At 37.9% G+C, this 23,615-nt stretch overlaps 1 protein-coding gene across 1 annotated transcript in view; it reads left to right on the top strand.

Annotated features, from left to right (window-relative positions):
* Positions 1 to 23,615, top strand: part of atg7 (ATG7 autophagy related 7 homolog (S. cerevisiae)) — a 57,840-nt gene that overhangs the window by 7,224 nt on the left and 27,001 nt on the right. Inside the window, exons 9-17 of the mRNA XM_010731324.3 lie at positions 1,920 to 2,041; positions 3,481 to 3,571; positions 3,897 to 4,041; positions 5,260 to 5,418; positions 9,551 to 9,745; positions 11,216 to 11,461; positions 13,411 to 13,526; positions 15,281 to 15,356; positions 19,312 to 19,392. Of these exons, the coding sequence (XP_010729626.2) occupies positions 1,920 to 2,041; positions 3,481 to 3,571; positions 3,897 to 4,041; positions 5,260 to 5,418; positions 9,551 to 9,745; positions 11,216 to 11,461; positions 13,411 to 13,526; positions 15,281 to 15,356; positions 19,312 to 19,392 (1,231 nt within the window). The remainder of the gene's footprint in view (positions 1 to 1,919; positions 2,042 to 3,480; positions 3,572 to 3,896; positions 4,042 to 5,259; positions 5,419 to 9,550; positions 9,746 to 11,215; positions 11,462 to 13,410; positions 13,527 to 15,280; positions 15,357 to 19,311; positions 19,393 to 23,615) is intronic.

The raw sequence follows: 23,615 nt of genomic DNA, 5'->3' as shown, positions 1-23,615 counted from the left end.
ACTCAGACAGACTCAACAGACGTGAATCTGTGTGTTTGTGTGCTTTATGCACACAGGGCTCCTGTGCTGGTTGCTCTGGCTCTAATAGAGAGTGGGATGAAGTACGAAGATGCTATCCAACTCATCAGACAGTAAGTATACTTATATACTGCATCCTCATCATGTAGACATAACTAAAAAATATGAATATTTTTAAAAAGTGCAGTATATTATACTATATATATATATATATATATACAGAGGAAATGTTTCAGCACCAGTGGGAAGTTGGTGCAAGTCATTCGATTTATTGCTCCATATTTATTCCGAGATTCAGCCTCTGAGAATATTCAAATATTTAGACAAAGACTAAAAACATGTGACATAGGCTACACTTGTCACGCCTACATTTTAATCCCATTTCAGCTCGTAGTTTTTTTCAATCTAAAGTTTATCTTGTGCAGTGTATTCACAATGGGATAGCTTCTTGTGACACAGTTAAACTCCATGAAAACTTTCAATGTCCAATAACTGAAGCCTGATGGTAGATAGAAGAAATAAAGACTGTGTCAAACTGTCTTAGATCGCAGTTGAGAAACAATATTATAGCCTAAGATAATAAGAATTTTTCTATCATTTGATAAATTTAGGAGGCTTTATACTTACAGATATAATTAATGACTACTTCAAGAGTTTATTGCCTTTAACATAATTTTTCCAAACCAGAAGAGGAGATGTTTTCATGACTAGACTAGTCTTTATTTCATCCACTGTCACCATATTTTTTTTTTTGCTGTCATTTCCAAAGCATGCTGAAGTGCTTTCTAGTTATTAAGCATGTGTTTTACATTCTAGGTGTTTTTGTCAAATGTATTAGTAAACCACAGTTTCATACAGAAGTGGTTTAAAGTGCTTTGCAGTGTCATGGAACAATTAAAAAGTTAAAAACAGACAACCCACATAAATAGATACACCGAGGAAAAACTAACCTAAACAAATTAGTTTGAGTTTATTCTTAAAGAATACATTAGATAGAGTGCAGGTGCAAACCTCATCAGTGCAAGGCTGTTTCATACTTAATGTTTGTTCTTTGACCTGACAAATCAAAGTCAAAGTTAAAGATGAAGCTGGTAGTGCAGATGGATTTACCACAGAACAGTAACACGTTTTCTTTTAGAGAAAAATAACACTACACATGATGATAATTGTGATGGATTACTAATCTAAACAAGAACGGCTACTAATCTCTACTCGTTGTTCTTAACAGTGTCTGAAAATGAATAAAAAAACATTGTTACATCCTATCATCATATTATATCATCATGCTGGAATGTTAAAATCAAAATTATCACTGATCTCGGTGCTGCACATTACACTGCTGCAATTTCAGTTCAGTCAGTTTGGAAGTGCTGTGTACGTCTCTAACTTCAGGTCTACATTCATTATTGGTCAGAGCTCAGTTTTTTCTGGCACCTGCCTTGCTGTTCGAAAAATATTTTCATTGCATAATTATTTTTCATTTAAACAAGGAACTCCCATCGAGGCTTGTTTAGCAATAGTGTCCTGAAACCAGTGGCTTATCAGCAGCAAATACCTTTAGAGAGTTTAGGCTTCACGCGCCGTAGTCTCAGGCAGGTTTTATCCAATACAAACCTCATTAATCTTGTGTTTGACTTAATTTTCTCTTAGCGTAACATAAACATAAACTGTTGATACTGGCTAAGATGGTTGAAGATAGAATTACAACGTAGCCGTGATATCTCGGTTATTCAGTTGTTTCACCGGAGTGCGATTGTATAATCTGTCTGTGGTTATTAAGTACCATACATGGAGAGATGTCTAAGTGTGTGGATGTATTGTTGATCACATTATTTAGTCCATGTGTGTCTGTTTGACTTTTGCATCTCCTTTTTGTGTGTGTGTGTGTGTGTGTGTGTCAGGGGCTCAAAGCTGGACACAGTGGAGGTGCTGTGTTTCAGGGACAGAACTCTGCAGGGAAGCCGCTCCATCCAGCACAGTCTGATCTTCCAGATCAAACTACCTGAGCTTCCCCTTAACTCAGGTAATTTCCATTCCTCTGTGTGTGTATGTGTGTGGTATACCATGTCTTTGTTTGTACATTCATTTGTTCTTGTTCATCTAAATGTGTGTGAGTTTATGAGTATATTGTAAGTGACATAAATCTTAAATCTTACCCCAACAGTGTATTTAAATGTTTTTTAATGAATTACCTTCCACTGAGATTATCTGTTATATCCTTTTCAAGCCACAATAATCTCACACTGCTTCTCTATTATTTCTCTATCAGTTGAATAAGGGATGAAAGTCATTTAAATGGTAATAGCAGGATAGATGAGGGGGTAGCTCTGTGATCTGTGAAGGTTTTTGTTGAGTTCAGATGAAGTGTCTTTGTTTACATCAGTCTACCTCTTCACCACATCTTAGGGTTTTAATTAACTCATAGAGTGTGTATTCATGCAACAAAAATTGATTCCGCTTTTCCGTTTGGTTTTGCATGGACAAATTTGGTATTGTTTTGAAAAGGATTAATCCGTCTAACTCAGCCCAACGTCTCAGATTCACCAAGCTCTGTTCTTGCCACAACCAAAAAGTGTTTTACTCTTCAGCAAGCTGAAATAAACATCTGGATGCTTGATTAACATTCACATATCTTAGTCCAGAATCAAAAATAATATTATTATTTTGCACTTTATTGCACAGCAACATTTGTGCATCTAGCCACCAAAGCTGAGCAATGTAGAGTAAACAAGGAGGACTGAAGTAGTGTCCGATGTTCATCAAAACTGTATGAGAAAGAGAGAACAAGAAAACAACAACAACCTGACTGATCCACAACAATCTGTAACATACTACTAAATTAACTTATTGCAATTAATCTAAACTCTATAAACGGATTAAGTCATTTAAGAATATGCTGCAGCAACAACAACGACGACGACAACAACGACGACAACGACGTTAATGTGAAGAGAGAGAGTTGCCAATCTTTGGTGATGTTAGAGCACTACTCATTGTATGACAAAATAAAATATGTTTTTTTTCCAATCTGGTCAGGCTGTCGACACTGTTCACACTGACTATTTCTTCTTGAGAAAGTAGTTAGAGTGAAAATTGTTGACAGTGAGGTCTGTGTGGAATCCAAAATCAGAAGAATCCCGAAGAGACATTGTTGTCGCATTTTTTTCTAAATGTGTTTTCAGTGCTGTGAATACTGTGAAAAATCAATTTACGTCCTTTGCATTGGGGTGGAGACAGCAATCTGAGAGTCAGGTATATCAAAAGCAATGAGCAAATAAAAGAGATTTCTACATAGCTCTGTAAGTGAGATGCTGTGTTTGTGTAATTTAAGAGAGTCAACATATTAAACTGTTTTAATATTTCATTAAGACTTGTTTTTTTTTTAATACAGCTTCCACATTTTGTGCTTTGTAGTTGGGCCATTTTATGCTTATTTTACACTGTTAATGTATTTTTTCACAGCTTGTCCTAAGAGTGTAGGTTGGGAGAAGAACCCTAAGGGTGCCATGGGACCCAGGATGGTCAACCTCAGTGAATGCATGGATCCTAAAAGGTAATGAACACAGTACAAATATGTTTATTTTTAAGGATGCAACTGGACTGTGTCAGCCTACAGCCAAAACTACACTTCAGCAATTAATGAATATTTTTGTTTTAGTTTAATAATATATGTATTTGATAAAGTAGATCATCTACAGCAGCATCTATACAGTTGGTGCTTTATGTCAAGAGGCTGGTTTTGATGTCTTTAAATCACTACATTAGAAACAAATGTCATTTTTTGATGTGTGCTGTGCCATCTGTTGCTGTGAACCGTAAACGTTTCTTTGTACTCGGTGAACAAAGAGTCTTCAGTTGTCTCCACTGACTGTCTGCAGACTTGCTGAGTCATCAGTGGACCTGAACCTGAAGCTGATGAGATGGAGACTAGTTCCTTCCCTGGACCTGGACAAGGTGGTCAGCACAAAGTGTCTTCTACTGGGAGCTGGGACTCTGGGCTGCAATGTAGCCAGGACTCTAATGGTGAGGGTGTTTTAGTAATTAGGGTATTTTGTACTTCTATAATGAAGTATAATATAAAAACCCTAATATAATAATATAATAACCCTAACCCTTTCAATACCTACTGTATGTGTACACCTGTCACTTTTACACAATCCTCATTTTCATGTTTCTTTTTATGTCCAACGTTGTTATTCCAACTAGTGCTCTGAATGCTGAGCTGACCTTTTTTTCTCATCCACCACTTTTCATTGTACTGTTGACCCTGTGTTAACCTACATATGACCAAGCAAACTGAAAACGGAAAGTAAGCTTTCACTGGCTGAACTCGGCACAGAAATGTGAACATGCTGTTTATTGGAAGTAAATTTGACTCCAGATTATTATGGACTTTATGTCCATCTACACACCAGAAACGCAAAAACATGTCTCCTCTCGTGTTTGTCGTAGTGTTATCATCTCCTTCTGTTTGTTCTGATAGCTTCAATACTGATTCCATGAGAGAACAGTTAGTTATTAGTTAATAGTGTAATTCGGGATCCCACGATTTTATCCACTGATTTTTGCATGATGTTTATCCAGCAACACAAGGAATAACATAATGCTGATTTAAGGCATTCTCTGTGTTTACTGTAAGTCTGTTTCCCCAGCATGACATGAATGTGCTCTGTTCAGTGACCATAATCAAAAGGCTGGTACACTGTAGGTTATTCATAGATTACATGCTACTTACGAAGTCAGTTACTTATTTCCTTCACATGTCATGACATCATCTTTAGATATGCACATCTAACATCTATTTTATTTGCCTGTGATTTAAAGTAATTTTAATCCAGTAAGATAGATACCCTGTAAACACTGCCTTGTCCTTTTACAGTGCATTAAACTGATTTAGTAAACGTGTTTTAAATGTTTCACCTGATTGTGACAAACTTTAACTAAATGACTACGTTTGAGAAGTGTCAGTGTATCGCTGCTTGCATGTGTAATGTTAAATGCACGTCTCTGCTTCTTTGTTCACTTGTCATTGATTGCTCTGAGGGCACTTTAGACTACCTGCACACTGATGTATCTATTCTATTTTAAATGCACAACAGGCACACAACCACCCACTCATTGTCAATGAAGCTGCTTACAAAGTGCTGCTTATGACAGTGTTCATGTCAGTAAAGACTGGTTAAGTGTTTCAAAATCTCATGATTTTGAAAACATGAAATATGTTTCTCTTTTGTTCTCCAGGGATGGGGAGTGAGACGCATCACATTTGTAGACAATGCGAAGATCTCATATTCCAACCCAGTTCGGCAGCCGCTGTATGAGTTTGAGGACTGTCTTGGAGGAGGGAAGTCCAAAGCCATGGCAGCTGTTGACCGACTCACTAAAATCTTCCCTGGTGTGGTGAGTACTTTCTCTTCATATGTGAGGATCAAATCATTTTTTGCCCTTAGGAAATCTGAGGTTGTATCGTCTTGAAACCATGGTAATGTTTTACTTTTGAGCCAAGTGTTTAACTGCTTTGACATCATAGTAATCTGAATTTGTGTTTATGCTTTGGTTTATAATCATATTCCTGTTCGATTGGTCGTATCTGAGATGTGCTGACCAACCATGCAGAAAATGAAGAGTGTTGTTACTTGCATATTAATGCTGGTGGTTTCATTACTTTGGTAATTAATGAGTTGTTTCCCTGGGGGACACATTTCACTATATTACTAAATGAAACATGAGCCAAACACTCAGCAGGGCTCTGTTTTGGTGTGAAAAAGTGCTCTCATCTCTTATTAATCCACTTGGAAACACATAGACTGAATGCATATTCATGTTGTGAGTCATGTTGACAGACACAGACGTTTAGGTACAAGTAGGTTTAAGCAGTTCATAATGGTATGATTCACTTTCCTTTTGCTCATGTAATGCTCGTGTTAGAGAGGTCACGAATGAAAAAAGTAACCTGTTTGCTAAGTTTAGTTTCCTGTTTGTATGGGGTTAAAGTGTTTTCTATGTGCTTAGCAATTATTAGATCTGCTACTTCAGTGATTTCCAAGCTTTTTGCAATTTCTTGAATTGTAGCAGTTGAACCAGAAAACATTTTTCCTTCTCAGACTGTTTAATTTGAAGATTTTTTTTAAGCGCCTGAAAATGCGAGAGAATTAATTATTTCCCAAGAAAAAAGAATCTAAAATAACAAAAACTAAACTTTATTTGGTGCAACATAAATATTCTTTCTCAACCCTTTTAATCATCTGGCAACCACTGCAATTTATCTTGGGACCAAATCTGAGGTTCTAGGTCTGTTGCGAAGTGATAAAGGAACTAAGTACATGTACTCAGTTACAATTTTAAGGTACTTAAACTTACACTTCTACTCCACTGCATTTCCATTTCCATTGACAGCTGTAGTTACTTTTGAATGAAGGTTTTACCTGTAACACATACAGTATTATCAATTTATTAGACAGGATTTAAACTACCCAAAAGAAGAAAACACAGCTCGATAATGGCCAAATGCAACACTGAAGAACTGCGTACATTTTAATGCATCGGTGATCATTTTCCAAAAATATAATATAGGGATGCACCGAAATGAAAATTTTCGGCCGAAACTGAAACCGAATAAAAATTAAATGGTTGGCCGAATACCGAAACCGAATATGAAATGAGGTTGTTAAATTTTTCACTATTTTTTTACTATTGCATAAATAGCATAGAATACATTTGTAGACATGTTTTTTCAAAGAAAGTAAATGTTTATTTAATATCCTTCAAATATTCCAGTAGAATTTCCAGTTGGTATAATTATTATTTCATTTATACTGTTAGAAAGCCCATGTTGTTTTAATCACTGTTAATTTGTTCTTGAAAGAAATACTGTTTAGTTTTATTATATTTCCGGTGAATTTCCAGTCTCGCATGTGTGAGACGCCGTAGCTTAGAGAGAAGTATATAGCTCCGCTAAAGAGCAGTGTATGATGTATTTCTTGCCTGTGTTTTTCCTATATCCTGCATCGTGGGTTTATTGTGTGTGAATGATAAAAGAATCAACAACCCTGGCCAGATCACCACGCACGTTGTTTCATTGCATCAATTGCGTCACGCCGCTATTCTGCCTTACTATTCGGCCACTTCACCGAAAGCCGAAATGCACTTTCAGTGGCCGAATTTTTGGTGCATCCCTAATATAATATAATAATATAACATCAGAATTCTGATACGTTGCTGGCTAATAATACATTTACTTTGGATTTTTGAGTGCAGAAATTTTTAAGGTGAAGTATTGCTTCATTTACTTAAAAATTTTTTGAGTACATCTTCCCTCACTGGTGTTGTAGGATAGCAGGTATAAATGTTCCTAACTGTGCAGTCAGCCATGCATGAATGCTGTAAACCTCTATTTTTTCATATTTTAGATATGAAGTCGGGAATCAGAAATCCTGCATCAGGAAAGTTTTTTAACCTCTGTTTTTTTGAAGCAGCACACTCACACACCGCCTGACTGCTAAGCTGTGATGTCATTTGCTTGAACTCTTTAAGACTTAAGCCTCATTTTACCCTGGTATTTCACAAGGCTGAGTCCTTACTGCAGCACCGCGGCTTTGATTCCATCCTGCAGGTCTTTGCTGCCCGTCTTCTCCTCTCTCAGCCTTGTGGTACAATCGGCAAACCCTGCAAAGCTTGCAATCACAGTTGGTAATAGGTTATAATGGGTGAGGATTATAGCATCAAAGACCTGTGATGTCCCCTTTAAATGTGCACATGCACACAAATAATTATCATTTCATGACATCCATGACATTAACTTGATACCCAAGTCTCTCTTTTTTTTGCCCCATCTCACTTCCTGTCTCTCTTATTCTTCTGGGAATAAAATAGAAAGTAAAGAACAGGGACTTAACATTTGATTGATGACCCTGTGCTGTCATCGATGTATGACACACTTTGTTTGTCTACCCTCTATACTAGCTGCATCCATACCTTTCCCCCTATTTTTATCGATGTGTGCCTGCTTCTCTCTTCCCTGCTTGTTTTCCTACAAACATGGGCATCAGGTGCCAGTGTGAAGGATAAAAAGCAATATGAACACAGTGAGCAGAGAGCACAGAAAGGCGCCAAATGAACCGAGAGAAGCTGGTTCACGCAAGGTCACAGTGTTGGAAAAGGTCATGAGAAGATTTAATACTTTGTCTGTGGACAAATACTGTTAGCTGACATTTATAGTTTGTGGTATTAGCATCAACCTCTGTCTTCTCTCTTTGAAATTTTGTCAACAGTCGTGTCAGAGCTGGTTGAAGATATCAACATTGCCGTTGTTGGATTGTCATGAAATACTGTTTATCTTTTTTATTATTATGGGTTATTCCAGAATCCAAATGTTTTTTGTTTGTTTTTTGTCTTTCCTGTCTGCAAGTTGAGGTTGTTTAGTGGAAATTTAAATATGATAATCATTTCCGCAACCTGAAATCATTCGCTGAATGCCTAGCAACACTTGCGTCACAGTGAAATGTAAATTCAAGACTTAACAGCTCCCTCTCTTAAAATGTGGAGAGCGAAGAAAGTGGAGCCACTGATTCTGTGGTATTTCTTCTTGTTAAGATCTTACACCTCGTCCTTGCCCTTTTCTGTCCTTCTCTTGACTGTGAAATTACTCTTGACATTTTCATTTGCCTCACTATCTAAGTCTGCAAGTATGCAGTCCCAGAAGATTTGTCAATGGACAATAAAATATATTTCATTTTTTTTCTAGAATTGGAAGCAACGATTCAAGGTTTCCTTTGCACACTCTACTATTGACCTATAAAAGAAAGTCAAATCCACAGTGGACTCAGGTCAGCTGTGTCGATGATGTGATTACACATTCCACAGACGGACTGTTTGGTGACTGCATCTGATAAGCCCTCACTTTATTTGTCTAGACTATTATGTCACTCAGCAGTAAGCATGCTAAAAAGACATAAGACATATTTAGCCTAAGTTTTTTTTTTAGCTTCTGACTTCTCATACAGCTCCTGGTCAGATCTTGATGTTTTTCATTTTCAGGATTTTCTGCAGCCCGGAAGCTTTTTCTGTAAAAGGAACTTATGAAAGTGGAAACATATGTTATAATAACACTGAAACACATCTCATTGCATCTTATATGCTGCTTGCAATATTTTACTTACAACCTTGATCTCGATAGTGTTGTATTGAGGACATATAAAAGTAGTAGCAGACATGTAGATGTCCAGATGCTCATGTGCACCATCCTGAGGCAAACAAAATAAAAGCTTTTGGCAAAGTGTCATTCCCAACGTAAACAAACTACAACTTGGATGGCAGCAAGACAAGACAAGTTGAATTTTATTTCTATTATGTCTGCATATGATGCCCATAATAAACTAAATTCAGTAATATATACAAATATGCATATATTGCAAAATTTAAAGAAAACATTATGAATAGAGAAGAAAATTAAAAATAGACTTAGATGGCATTTTACTGTACATACGGTCTCAATTTGTCAACAGTGTCTCTTTGTCTCTGTCTCCTCCTGCAGAATGCAGAGGGTTACAACATGAGCATCCCCATGCCCGGTCACCCAGTGAATTTCTCTGAGGCCACTCTTTCCCAGGCTCAGAGAGATGTCGAGCAGCTGGAGAAGCTGATTTCAGAACATGATGTTGTCTTCTTACTAATGGATACGAGGGAGAGCCGCTGGCTGCCTACAGTGATAGCTGCCAGCAAGAGGAAGGTAGGAACAGTACAGTGTATGTACTCACTGACCAGCAGCATTGGAGTTGGAAATGGACTGCACTTTTTCTATGTAATCAATGAATTAAATAAAAAATGTGTGATGTGAACTTCAATGATGAACTCACAGAGAATTATCTATCTGGATTTTTAGCCTCTTTTAGCACCTCGTTTTGAATTTGAATTATGGAATAGACTTTTTTTTTTTTTTTTTATTTTTGTGTAGCACCACTAGCCAAACAACAAGGGCAGTGCTTCTGATCCCAGCTGATGAAAAAAAGAAATCAATTAATGCACCTTTGTGTAGATGGAAAAGTTAATATCAAAATATTCTGAATAATCTAAATTTAAAGATTTTATTTTAACATTTTATCTCATTTTAGAAGACTGTATGGCCAGAGCTAATATTAGTTTTAAAGTGTGTAAGATTTAGTAGGCTCTATTTACAGAATATTATGCATAACTATGTTTTCATTAGTGTATAATCACCTGAAAATAATAATCATTATGTTTTTGTCACCTTGAACCATTATTATATTCGTGGCTGCGGGTCTTCTTCCGTTAAACTGCCATGTTTCTACAATACAGAGCAGACAGCAATACCAAACACTCGCTCTCAATAGAGCCTTTGCATCTTAGACGTGTTTTGTGACCACTGCTGTTTCTTATTTACACTAGGAAAGAGAGGGCGACACTGTTAGATGTTACTAAATCCTACACATTACTCCTTTTAAACACTATGTCCTTGTTTGGCTTATAATGTTGTGGTCACAAATATACACAAAGCAACATGTTTTCTGTACATTATTCAGAAGATTTTGATGCCGGTACTAAGACAAAGGAATCAAAACAACCGATCTGTTTGCTTTAAGGATTTAGTGGACCTTGAGGCACAGTGCAGCACTATAACAGGAGACATTTGTGATGTGGTAACATTTCCTGACTTATTTTAAGCAGGAACTTCAAATTTAAACTTATTTGGCTTCTCTTCAAGGAAACTAAAATTGCTCTATAACATTTCCTGTTTCTATGAAATATTCTGTTTACCAGCTGCAATTCTATTTGTTGCCAGGCAACATTAGATAATTGAACACTGTGTCAGGAACTTCTAAGGCCTCTAGTGGTATCGTTGATGCAACTTCTATGACATATTTGCAGCAGTGGTGATTCAGTTTTCTTCACAGCCTGCTCAGCTGAGAGGCCATTTGGCCATTTGTGCTCTGGGGCTTTCTCATACTTTATCACTAATTGGCTTCACAGTTTATTTCCATTGCTTCCTCTGGAGGTCTAGATGCTTTGAACAATGTAAAGTGCCTATTAATGTTTTATGGCATTGTCTTTCGAAACGATTCAACGCATTGTTTGTGTAAAACAAGCCATTTAGTTAATTCGATCTGGCTGAAATGTGCTGTGCTTTGTAAAATCCTTTTAGTACCATGATTTGCCATAATTGTTGTCTCGTACTCTCCAGCTTGTGGTGAATGCTGCTCTTGGCTTTGACACATTTGTCGTTATGCGCCATGGCCTGAAGAAACCCCCAGTGAGTCAGAGTGTTTCTGGAGGGCCAGACTCCTCTCCTTCCTGTTCTTCTGCTTCCTCTTCGTCCTCCACACCGGCTGGTTCTGTGCCCTCTGTCCCAGGATCCTCTCTGTTCTCCAATATCCCAGGGCACAAGCTGGGCTGCTACTTCTGCAACGATGTTGTGGCACCAGGAGATGTGAGGAAACACACACCAATAACAAACATACACTCAACCCATTAACTCACATAATCAGGGTCCACACACATTCCGGAAACAAACAGCTGACCAATTTTCCAGTCATGGAAAACACATGGAAAATGAGAGAAAATAAATGTCCTGGAAAATCTTGTGTTGTCCTGAAAAGTATTTCAACATTTAACATTTTATTTTCCTTTAGCTGAGAATGAACTACTATAATCTCTCAAATGTTCTGTATGTTCTTTAAATTAATAATGATGTTAATGATACATTTTATTTATATTGCACTTGGCATAGAGGCCAAACAGCTTTCCAAACAAAAAAAAAAAAATATAGTGACAAAATACTATAATAAAATACAATCACGATATAAAAACAAGGCAAAAAGACAGGAGATGGTAATAAAAGTAGTGACATCAAAAACACTAAATGTTTCTATAACACAGTGAGTGACTGAACGTCAGAAAGACTCTTAAGTATAAATTTGAATCAGATTTCCACAGAGAGGAACACATTAGTTTATGACACAGTCCCTGTATGTCATACTAGCTTGATCATTGCTTAAAATATGTCCTGGAAAAAAACTGGAAAATGATTTCTAGAAAAGAGTGGTGACCCTTGTAATGCACAGATAACAAACATACATGCACAAGTTAAAACATTTAAACCAACACTTAATTTTAAAGCTGGAACATATTGTTTGTTTTTCTGGTTTGTTTAACAGGAACAGTCCGCATTAATAAAACATTTCTTTAAATGTTCCAGAGTTTGCCAACTGGCAGAAGTCACCCTAAAACAGAATATACAGTTGGGGCAGATATACAAGCTTTGCACAGATCAAGTGTTAGCATGGGGCAATATCATGTCAATTATGTTGTCAATTGTTAAAAATGCATCACACGATATGTGAAAGGTGTTGCTCATAGTCACAACCCTACAGAGGATTAAAATCCAACTATACAGTTCCTCTCGAGGGAGCCATGTAGTCAGGATTTGGATAATTGTTTTTGGTTTTTGGTCCATAAATGTGTCTCTTGGCAACCACAGATATTTCCGTGTGGGATTGGGACTGGTGGAGATCAAAACATCGCTTAAAGGAGTAAATATTGGACTTATATTTGTTACTTGGCAACCTCTACAATTGACAATTACATTTTATCCATTGTGCCCATTTTTTTTGTACCCCTGTCACTCCTTCTTTCTCTTTTTGGTTTTTCTCTCCCTCGTGATCTTTTAATATGAGTAATTTATGTAAGTAATTCATCGACTATTATAGGCCACAGCCAATTGTTGGAAACTGTGCCATTCAGCTCTGGCTTCTTTTATAAATGCCACATGCCACCAGTCACAGATTATAGTAGAATTAACATGTCAATTAGAGGCTCAGTCTGCTCTCATTCAATACTAAATCTTAGATATAGAATTGAGGATAGAGGTAGCTTGTTGTTTTCCTCTGTGCGTTGTCTGTGAATTGAAACAAATGGATACAACAGATTGTCAAACAGTCTGTCACAGTGTATTTGATCAGCTGTTATAAACGAAGCAAAACATGCTGAGAATGAAATAAATTAAGATGTAATGCAGCTTTTGGATTTATCACCACAGATCAATCATACGGGAAAGCCAAATCTGGCTAAACCTGCCTACCCCTGGTCTAGACAATTATTGAATGAATAATAATTGACATTTATTAGATAAAGTCTGTATAGTACAGGTATTGCTTGTCCATTTTTTTAAATAGCATGTTATTATAACTAAGGCTGCTTAATTAACATGATTCCCATACTGGTCATTTTAAGGCCAACAGTCTACAATAAAGATATTTAGCCATTTAGCTAGCTGATTCACCTAACTCTGTCACTTTGGATGAGATTACCATCATAATAATAATGTGGAAAGATTTCCTCCATTCCCAGTTGTTAACCTTTTATTTTTGTTGTTCACAGTCAACCAGGGATCGGACTCTGGATCAGCAGTGCACAGTCAGCAGACCAGGCCTTGCTATGATTGCTGGAGCTCTGGCTGTTGAGATGATGGTGTCCATTCTGCAGCATAGTGAAGGGTAAGTGGATGTGATGGGCTTACAGAAGTTGATATTGTGTTATTATCAGTAATAATAGTGGCACTGGTCTGGCTATAGATTAACACTATGGAGTACTGAGCGCAGAGCTGTAGTAAATACTATATGTGGTTGCTTTGATTCAGCAACTAATAAAGAAAGAAAAGTAAGTAAAGGAAATAGCACTTTGATGAATGGTTGTCCTATTTAATATATTTGATGACAATTCCATTGTTAAATTAGATATTATAAACAAAATACACACATTCAATTTTAGGAAAACACAACCTCTTTGTTTTAGCCTGGTTTATGGCTATGAGGAAAGACTTCTTGCCCTGAAGTTCCCCTGTTGACAGAGGTAGCTACTCCTGCCTCTGACCTGTCCTTCTGGATGCTCCTTGACATCCCCTCAAGTTTAACTGACAACAGAGCAAGTCTATGTCACAAAACATCTTTAAAAAGATCAAAAGATCCTTGCCAGCATTCAGTTCTGCAAGGTCAGACACTTGCCTACCTTAGTAAGCAGACCTGATCACCAGTATCACCGTGATGTCCTCTCATCAGAACTTTATGCAGGTACTAAAGGAGATTGAAGTCATGGCTCCTAAACTTTACTTCCTTACCTTTGCCTTGTCCTACTGCAACTGCAGCACTCCTCAATTTAGTTTGGTAGCACAGCTCTCCAATATACTTGAGCCCAAAAACTTTGTTTACTGTGGAAGTTTTGCAATTTATAATCCTTACTTTCATGCTTCAAAGGCTCCAACACTGCGATTCACTCTGCCCTGAAGTTCACTTGACAATCTGTACTAGCTCCATATTTTTGACTATTTCCAATTTTTTTTTTTTTCTTTTTTTTTTTTAAGGACTGATGGGGCTGTTTTTTTCAGCCCCATTAAGTCTGTGTTTGTGTGCACAGGTGTGTCTTTGTGTAGATGTAGTTGTGTGTGCCTGTTTTGGTGAAAGTCACAGTAAAGTGGCCGCTTGCTGGGCCATTTTCTCTCAGACTGTTTTGAGATGTTATAAGCTGTTACAGAGCTGCTCTGCCTATCCTGGATAAAAAGCTTAGAAAGCAAAGAAGGGAGAGTCTTTGTGTATTCTCTGTACCTCTATGGCTGTGTAACTCCTTCCTTTATAACAAGATCTACCCCTTTTGCATCTGTCCCATCTGTGTCCTTGTTTTTTTACTTCATAGCTTCTCTCCGTCTCTTTATCCCTATTAAGGACCTTACACCAGTGTTCATATAGGGACCATGGGTTCCTGACAGACATTTCTTACTTTGCAGAACCACGTAGTTCAGTGTAACATTTGATATTTTTTTGTTATTGTTATCCATACACATCTTTTAAACCTGACTTCATTTACTAGAAAGCAAGAGCTCTCAGATCTCATAGAAACATTCCAGATGGTCAAGCAAATGAGGCAAATTCTCAAATAAAGGTTCAGTTTTGTGACATATTTTTTATTTTTTTTATATATAGTATATATTTGATACAATATGACAAAATGAATCAGTAGTAATTGGGTTATGTGTTGTTCTGCTCGGCTTATAGCTGACATAATATGTGTAATAACGTGGGATAATTGGGATTTACTCCATTTCATCTTTCAGTCAAATTCAAATTCATGTTTTAAAAGCCTTCCTTGCACGGCAGGAAGAGGTTGCCAACGTTGTGATTACAATCATCTACAAAAAGGTAAACTGGGGGAAAAGTGTCAGGTATATAATTTTCTTCCTTTGTTTCTCCATCCTCAGAGGCTATGCAGTGGCCAGCAGCAGTGATGACCGAATGAATGAACCCCCCACCTCTCTGGGTCTGGTGCCACATCAGGTCAGACACACACTGAAATTCATTTAAATGTATCCCCAACTGAGGACACTGCTGCTGTCCATACATTCACCTCCACTTGCCTGCAAGTTCTCAGCTTCTTATCCAGGTGAAACAGGATCGTGTGGATGAAGTATGCAATGGCATCTTCTGTGGACAGGGAGGGACAGTAAGCAAACTGTAATGGGTCCATGTGCTAGGTAGTGAAGAGTGGGTGTAATGCTTGAGAAGACACTTAAAGCACTTCATTCAGGCACTACGGCTGCCTGGTCTTGTTTTCTCATGATGGTGGACTTTTTGAAGCATGTGTTTATGACAGACTGAGCCAGGGGGAAGGTTGAATTATCAAGTTGGTCAGCACCAACTTTTAGGATCTGCCCACTAATACCATCTGGTCCTGCTGCCTTCCTGGTGTTCACACGGTTGAAAGCCCTCCTGACGTCACGCTCAGAAAGACTGATAGATGTGGAAGGTGTCCTCTCCCATCTAGTAACATCTGTTTTGGCTGTTTTTTGTTTGTTGTCTGCCAATTGCCTCAAAGTTATTTAGCTCACCTGCTAGAGACGAATACGGCTGTCACAAGGAAGAGGGGGCATGCTTGTAATCTGTTAAAGTTATTAGACTTTGCCGCATGTTTCTGGGATTGCCCTCTTGCAGTTGTAGTTTCTACAGAACAAAATAAACACTGGCTCTAGATAGAACCGTTCACGCATCTCACACCCACTGTAGTTTATCCTTCAAACTAGGAAGGAGAGGGTGAAGCAAGGGGGTTGCAATCAACAATTACTCAACTCCAGGCCATTAAATCTTACACACTGGTCCTTTTTAAATCCATCAAGTCCCTCTTTTGTAGCTGAATGACCAAGGGTACATCCCTGGAGTTTTCCATGACAGGCCATAACGACATTTTAAGTGCTGTTTTGTAGAGAACAAAATTAAGTTTCAGAGATTGAAGGGCACAGCTGTCTGTTTCAGACCAGAATTAGCTGGAAGGAAAACCCAGAGCTTAATACATAAACGTAATACATAGTAATTAATCAGTGAGTTGAATAATAAACAACTCTCAAAAGAACTGTGGAGAAGAAAGGGAAATTAATTTGTCTGTGTGTACCTGTGCTTGTCTGGATGAGCCTTTGTGTATCCATTCGTCCACGGCCTGTCCTTGCTTTGCCTTTTGAGGAGACAGATAGTTCTGTGGAGTGGCTACTGTGTGTGAATGAAGGAGGATGAAATTGGATTTCTAAACTTGGTGATATGTGTAAAATCAAATAACCGTGCACATTCCTAATAATCAGTGGATAGATTTCACTAATATATAAGTTGATTTTATTGAAAATATATCAAAACATATGTGTGGATGTAATGTGAGGTCAGAGATTGGCTCATTTTCTAGTGATTACGAACAACCAAAAACACAAAGGAAACTATCATGATATTATAGACATAGACCTGAGGGCATCCCCCTTGACAAATGGTACAACCTTAGTTTTAAAAATATTTTTCCAAGAATGCTTTGCTGTATACACAACCTTTTCAAAGCATTAAGGACACTTGAAATGATAATGAAGTACTCTGGATTTTGGGGTCACTAAATAGAAGAAGACTAGCAGATACCCAAGCAGTGCCCTTTTGCTTACTGACTGTTGTCACGTACTCGAGTATCTCACCACCTCCATTTGCATCATCATCAGTATTCATCACCCCGAGAATCTGAATTTTTGCCATGTGCTTGACACCTCAGCTGCTCATGGCATTTCAACCAAATGATCCGCAGAAAAATGGCATGCAAATGGGATGTCTTATGGAGAGAGAGAGAGAGAGAGAGAGAGAGAGAGAGAGAGAGAGAGAGGTACTGTAATGATGACCAAAGAGAGAAAAAAATATGGGTAAATATAATGTATGTATGAGGGCACAAATAGTTGTGTGTGTGTGTGTGTCTTTTGTTTTTCTATGCATTTTGCCAGGACCGTATTCCTACAGCAATTTCTCTACCAATACAGCACACTGCAGTTTAGCAGTTTGAGGCTGCAGCCTATTTTTCCTGTAGTGCCACAGTGACAACTTGTGGTGGTTTACAGAAACCACATGATATCTTAATCTTGATATCCTAAGTGACCGAACATGTAATTTGCCATATATTACTCAACATCTTCTGAGCTCTGTAACCCCTTTTCTTTTCAGCTTTTGAATTTGATGTGTAGTTTTGACAAACTCTTTAATATCCACAGAAATGTGTGTCTGAGCTGAATCAAATAATCTGCATTCAGGGATAACTATAATCTTTTCTGGGTTAAGCCGATAAAAAGGTATATAAAATCAGTTTTTTTTTGTATAGCTGAAAATCACAAATTTCCCTTTACAATCTGTACACCATGACACACCCCTCGTATACCTCTCTCAAAGCTATAAATGCTCAGAGTGCTCTGATAAAATATTTAACAATAATAGGTCTGTGAACAAAGGCAGCAGTGTGTCTTTTTTAAAAACAGGAACATGAAGCAGTTACTGACTTTTGCCTTCTTAAAGTCTGACATGCAGTGCTTGAACAACTTATTTATTTATTTCCATGTATTTTAATACAGTGTAAAAATGAGAACTATGTCGTTGGACGATTGACAAGCACACTAGCCTGGGAACATATATGCTGTGTATATTATCTGTTTTATGTAGAACTACTTCTCTGTAGCCAGTCCATCTCACTTGTCCATGCTCATCCTTTGGTCTGACTCATTCACTGGACTTGTTCGCTCACATTCATGTCTGTATTACTAGTTATTACAGTCTATCTTTCAATGCATCCATCCTGTTTTACTCCTTTCTTTGTATTTCCTTGAATACGCCATTTTCACTGAAACGATCAGCAACACAGATGTGAAGATATAAAGACGAAGAAGAAATGAAATGAAATGAGCCTTCGGCTAAGGTTGTTGTGCCGGTTGAATTAAATTGAAATGTTTTGCAAGATGAAGCATTGTACCACATTATGCTTGATTATCAGTCACGCTGTGTGAGATGTACATCTTAGCCCGATTGCCTTATGTTACCACACAGCCTGGGCGAGTGTAAATGTGGCCCCATGAAGAGTAATTCAAATATGGGTGTGTGAGGATGTCATGTAGTGTGCACCCAAATATCATGTGTCAATGTCAGGAACCGAAAGCTTTCAATTTCCACCTCTGTTCACTTGCTACGCATTATGCAATAATTGGTCACAAATGTTCAATATATTTGTTGATTTCATCACCAGATAATTATAGTGAGGAAGTAATTTCATGCCCTGGTCTATGTGCGTCACCAGAAAACATAATGGGCTTGAGCTTTTATTAAAAAGCAGGAGGTATAAGAGATGAGGTGGGAGCAGTGAGACTGCTGTGTTGGTGTGTGACGTTTCAGTGACGTTGGCTGCTAAAGACTTGTTGGTGGATGTGTGTCTGTATGTGTGTGTGTATGGAGGGAGCTCTTTAGACAGCAATCAAGGTAATTAGAAATAATTACAGTAGCCTAAAATATAGAGTGAAGGCTTTCAGCAGTGAGAGGTGTGCTGAAAATAACTGAAATAGGCTGTAGCCATTTTGGCACCAGAGGGCGCTCTCAGCATGATTTTCAAATGTGGAAAACAGAAACGGCTTCCAAATTTTCAAGCCCCAGATTTAATGTTTACTACTTTATTACTGTTACATTTACACAAGGACTCAAAGTATCGAGCATACTTCCTCCTTACACACTAAACGCTTTCTGTCCAGAAGACATGTGTTTACCCTAAATAGAAATAGAAACCCATATAATGTTTATTCGTCTTCTAGTTATCATGTGTTTTCATCCACTCGAGTCTCTTTACGATTAGAGGCCATTCTTGTGTTCAGATAATTGAAATTGTCATGTTTTAGAAATCACAAAAATGTGTTTAAAAAGCTCAAGTTCAACTGCTGTTTTTAACGTGTTGATTCCTCTTCCACAGATCCGAGGCTTTCTCTCGAGGTTCGACAACGTCCTGCCTGCCAGCCTTGCTTTTGACAAATGCACCGCCTGCTCACCCATTGTAAGTAGCACATTTTGTAAATTAATCATTCAAAATATGTCATTTCAAATCCAGTTTACAGCCAATAAAGTGTTTTGACACTTCACTCCAATTAGCTATAAAGACTGAACATGTTTTGATTTACTTATCAGATTCTGTTACTATGTGACAACTTTGTTTTTAAACACAAATTGCAGCCTTAGCAGAAAGAGGGGGATTCCCATTTCTTCATTGTTAAGTCAGTGGAGCTGTGTTGAAATGTTGTTCCTTGAGGAGCACTGAACACACACACACACACAGGAAAGCTGGTAAAACCATATGGTAACAATCAAGCAGCAGTTGCTCATTGATGTCAGTGACTGTCGTATGAGTGGAATTAGCTCCCACCACTGCTGTGTATGTGTGTGCGTGTAAAGACGGGTTGTTGAAGGGTCCACATATCCCAAATAAGCCAAGTGGGGTGGGATAAATTGCTTTAGTGTTTTGGCCAACTGGCCAATCATTGCCCCAGGTGGCCCTGTGGTTTGCATCGTCCAGCGATGTGATTGGTTACATTAATCTAAGAGTGGGAGGCGATGGGGGGGTACACAACAGAGAGGGAGAAAGTAGAAAAAAGGAGAAAAAGCAAGAGGTGGAGGGGGGTGGGAGGTAAAGAGAGGAAATGCAGCACTGAAGAAAGGGTGTTGTGATGAGTGGAGGGCTGGTCCACTCTCTCTTTCTCCCCTGATCTCAATGCAGTCTTTGTGTCTATAAAGAGGTCATAAAGCCCCAGATCTATCACTTTCATGTGAAGACAGAGCGAGAGAGAGACACAGAGGGAAAAACCAAGAGGCCGAGGTGGGAGAAGGGGGGAGCTGGCTAGCTTGTACTTCTAAAAGTTTGAAGTTTTCTCCACCTACGCTGCTTCTTAAAAAAAAAAAAAAAGTATGAAGTTCCACCCCATCTTAAAGTGTCATGTTTCTGCCTGTGTGACTGATGAGATTATTCGGTCTGCACGGAGGGTTCATGAGGTTTGATAGGGATTGGGTAAAGCTTGTATAGTCAGGAACAATGAACAACATGGGTTGGGAAAGACGATCCTTTGCTGAGGCAGGGATAAAGATTATGTAGTGAAATTGGTGAATATGTTTTGATTTTGTTAATCCCACCCACACACACATTTTCCCTGTCTGTTTTACATGTGCTTATCTGCCTTTCACTCGTTTTCTTTTCTACCAGGCACTTCTCCCTCTTTTCCTTACCTTCCTGTTCTCCCTCCCCCGTAGCTCTCGTCCTCCTTTGTGTGTCCCTCCGTCCATCTATCAGTTCACTGTAATGTGTGTGTGTCTTTGTCTTCTCGTGTGTGTGTGTGTGTGTGTGTGTGTTAGTGAGTGAGTGCATGTCTGTCTGTGTGTATTCCTGCCGCAGTCAGCTGTGTGCTGCCAGGTCACTATGGAAACAAAACAATTCAGCCCCTGTCTGGGCTGGAGCAGTTCCTGTAGAGTTGGGGCTTTTCACCGTGTGTGTGTGTGTGTGTGTGTGTGTGTGTGTATGCATTTCCTAACTCTTACTCGAGCTGCAAGCCAATAAAACTACACGCCAGAGAGTAAATCACAGCTGACGTGGCTTTGTCTTAAACCGTGCCAGACACCTCTTACTACAACTACTTGTACTAACACTACCAAATATGCTACCACTATTAATAGCAAAAACATTTTTTATATTTGAAGGAAAGTCCTGAAAAGACAATGAACTGCTCACTAACACAGTGTTTCTCTTTCTTTCCTTCTGGAACTGTTTTATACTTAAAATCAACTGTCGTCATGTCACAGATTGTAAAGATTAAAACTTAAAGTGTGGAGGGATCTTTTCATTTACATTTTGCTTGAGTTTCCCATTGAAGTTTTCTGGGTGTGAAAACTCTTTCCATAGATTAAAACCCTTCAAAGAAAGTACTGAAACCATGACTCAGAGTTATGTCTACTCCTAAGAGTGTGTAAGAAAGGAGTATTAGAATAAATTCATTGGCCTTATAATTTTGCTTGATTATTCATTATTATTAGTCACTTTATAGATAAGTCAGTTGATAAGCTATTAATCTATTAATTGTTTAAATCAACAATCGAGCAAAAATGCCAAACATTTCCTGATTTAAACTTCCCCTTTATGACTATTTGCTGTTTTTCTCTATGTTAAATCTATTGGAAAGTCATTGTCATTGGGTTTGGGACAACACAAACCGTTTTAAGAGCTCACCTTGGTATCGAACAAATATTACAACACAGTTAATCATCAATGGATTAACTGATAGCAGCCCTTATGTATTTCACAATTTTGTAATCTTTCTGGTTAAATTGTTGTAAATTTTATACCTGTTTTATAAATATTTGTCTTTCAGGACCGATTCAGTATTTTAAAAAAAACAAACAGATTTTCTGTCCTGTATTACATGTGACAGTCTTTACAACTTTAATCATTTTTTTCACATTTATACCCGCAGTTTTTTTCACACTTAGTATAATTTCAAATGTCCTAACTAATATTTTAATAAAAAAAAACTCTTAAGGTTTTATTTTCTATGTGCTGTAACATATATTGTAGACATGTACAGAAACCACAGCGCGTTAACTCCACATTCTGTATGAGCTTTAGTTCCTGTTAAGCGTGTTGGTTTTCAGAAACATCAGAAAGACTGAGTGATGACTTAATGAGTCAGTATGGAATTGCGATTTTAGTATCTAAGTTGACGGGCTGACTGTACATGTTAACAGCCACTGGATCACCAGGAATTGTTTACTCATAACACTGGTGTACAGTAAGTGTTACATCATGGCAAAACCACAAACCAAGAGCCTTTTAAGCATTTCATTCATAGCTGTGCATCAGTCAAAAAATATTCACCAGTGTTTCATTAACATTTACGCCACATTATGTGTTGTACTCTCTCCCCTTACATCCTTACTAAGACTGCTAGGACTAATGCTGTTACAGCTCAAACAGCTAGATGATTGATGATGATAAGAAGATTATTTTGTTTCCTTAACGATTGATAAACACGGGATATAGTTTAATTCTGTGTAACTATCAGCGCCAAGTGTCTATCATATAAATACTTAGAAAACTGTCAGCAATGTTCTTTATTATTACAACTTAACTTAAACCCCCTGTGAGCCACCAGGACCACCCAATGTATGTTTGATGTTTTTAAGGACACACACAGCGTACAGTGTCTGATACAAGTTAATATCCACAGTATGGATCCGCAAACAACTTCAAAACAAAGATCGTCATCATCACTGCCAAAAAAAGCTGGAGAGTTTTTAGAGAGAGATTTATGAGGCTCTATAACAAGGTAAGCTTTAGGACATGAACACATGTGTATGCATACACACATGTTGAACACCATCTAATCCAGATGTTGATGATTGTGTGTTTATAGCTTGGCTTAATTGGTGCAATCCATCAATAGAACGCAATCACTACTGAAACCCATTAGCCTCACGATAAACACTGCAAATCTATAAAATCTGAAGCTTCTTCCATCCGTTGTGTCAGTATGTGTAGGTTTTCTTACCTCCCTAAGAACATTGTTCTGCAAATTATTTCTCTTCTTTATCAAGCAGTATCAACTACACAAGGAAGTCTAGGTGCTAACACGTGTTTAAATGTGATTATTATAAAATCATCTCTAAATACATAGAACATTCGATGTAGGTACAACCTTTAGGTCATAATTCACAGTCCCGTCTAATGTAAATTTGCTAACATTTTCATTTTTTTTCTATATTTTTTTTATTTATTACAATCTGAATCTTTTGAATAGCTCAATATTGTGGAAGGCATGGGTCACGGTCCTGTTGATATAGATATACATATAGATATAGATATAGATATAGATAGAAATGTGTGTAACTGTGTGTAGTGCTTGGAATGACTTTATTGACATTATCACAAGATCATCACAGTCATCATGTTGCTTTCTGTGTAATGAGCAGCTATATTTCAACAAAGTGGGTTTCAGCCGTTGGTGTCTCATGTAACGGATCTCATGGATGGAAGTGAAGAATCAAAGAAATAAAAGGGAAGGAAGGAAAGAAAAGAGAGGTTGAAAAGATGAACGACGGGACACGTCAGTGTGTATTGTGTGTGGTGTGTCTGGCTCCACAGACTAGACGCCAGGTCAGTGTGCGAACACAGACACACACACATGCACAGGCATTGATTCACACAATGTGTTGATGTCTGAGGTAGAGGTAACCCTACAC

This window comes from Larimichthys crocea, chromosome VI (genome assembly GCF_000972845.2).
Source record: "Larimichthys crocea isolate SSNF chromosome VI, L_crocea_2.0, whole genome shotgun sequence".
NCBI classification, from domain to species: domain Eukaryota; kingdom Metazoa; phylum Chordata; class Actinopteri; family Sciaenidae; genus Larimichthys; species Larimichthys crocea.
Note: the sequence above shows the minus strand (reverse complement) of the source record. Positions and strands in the feature narration are given on the sequence as shown.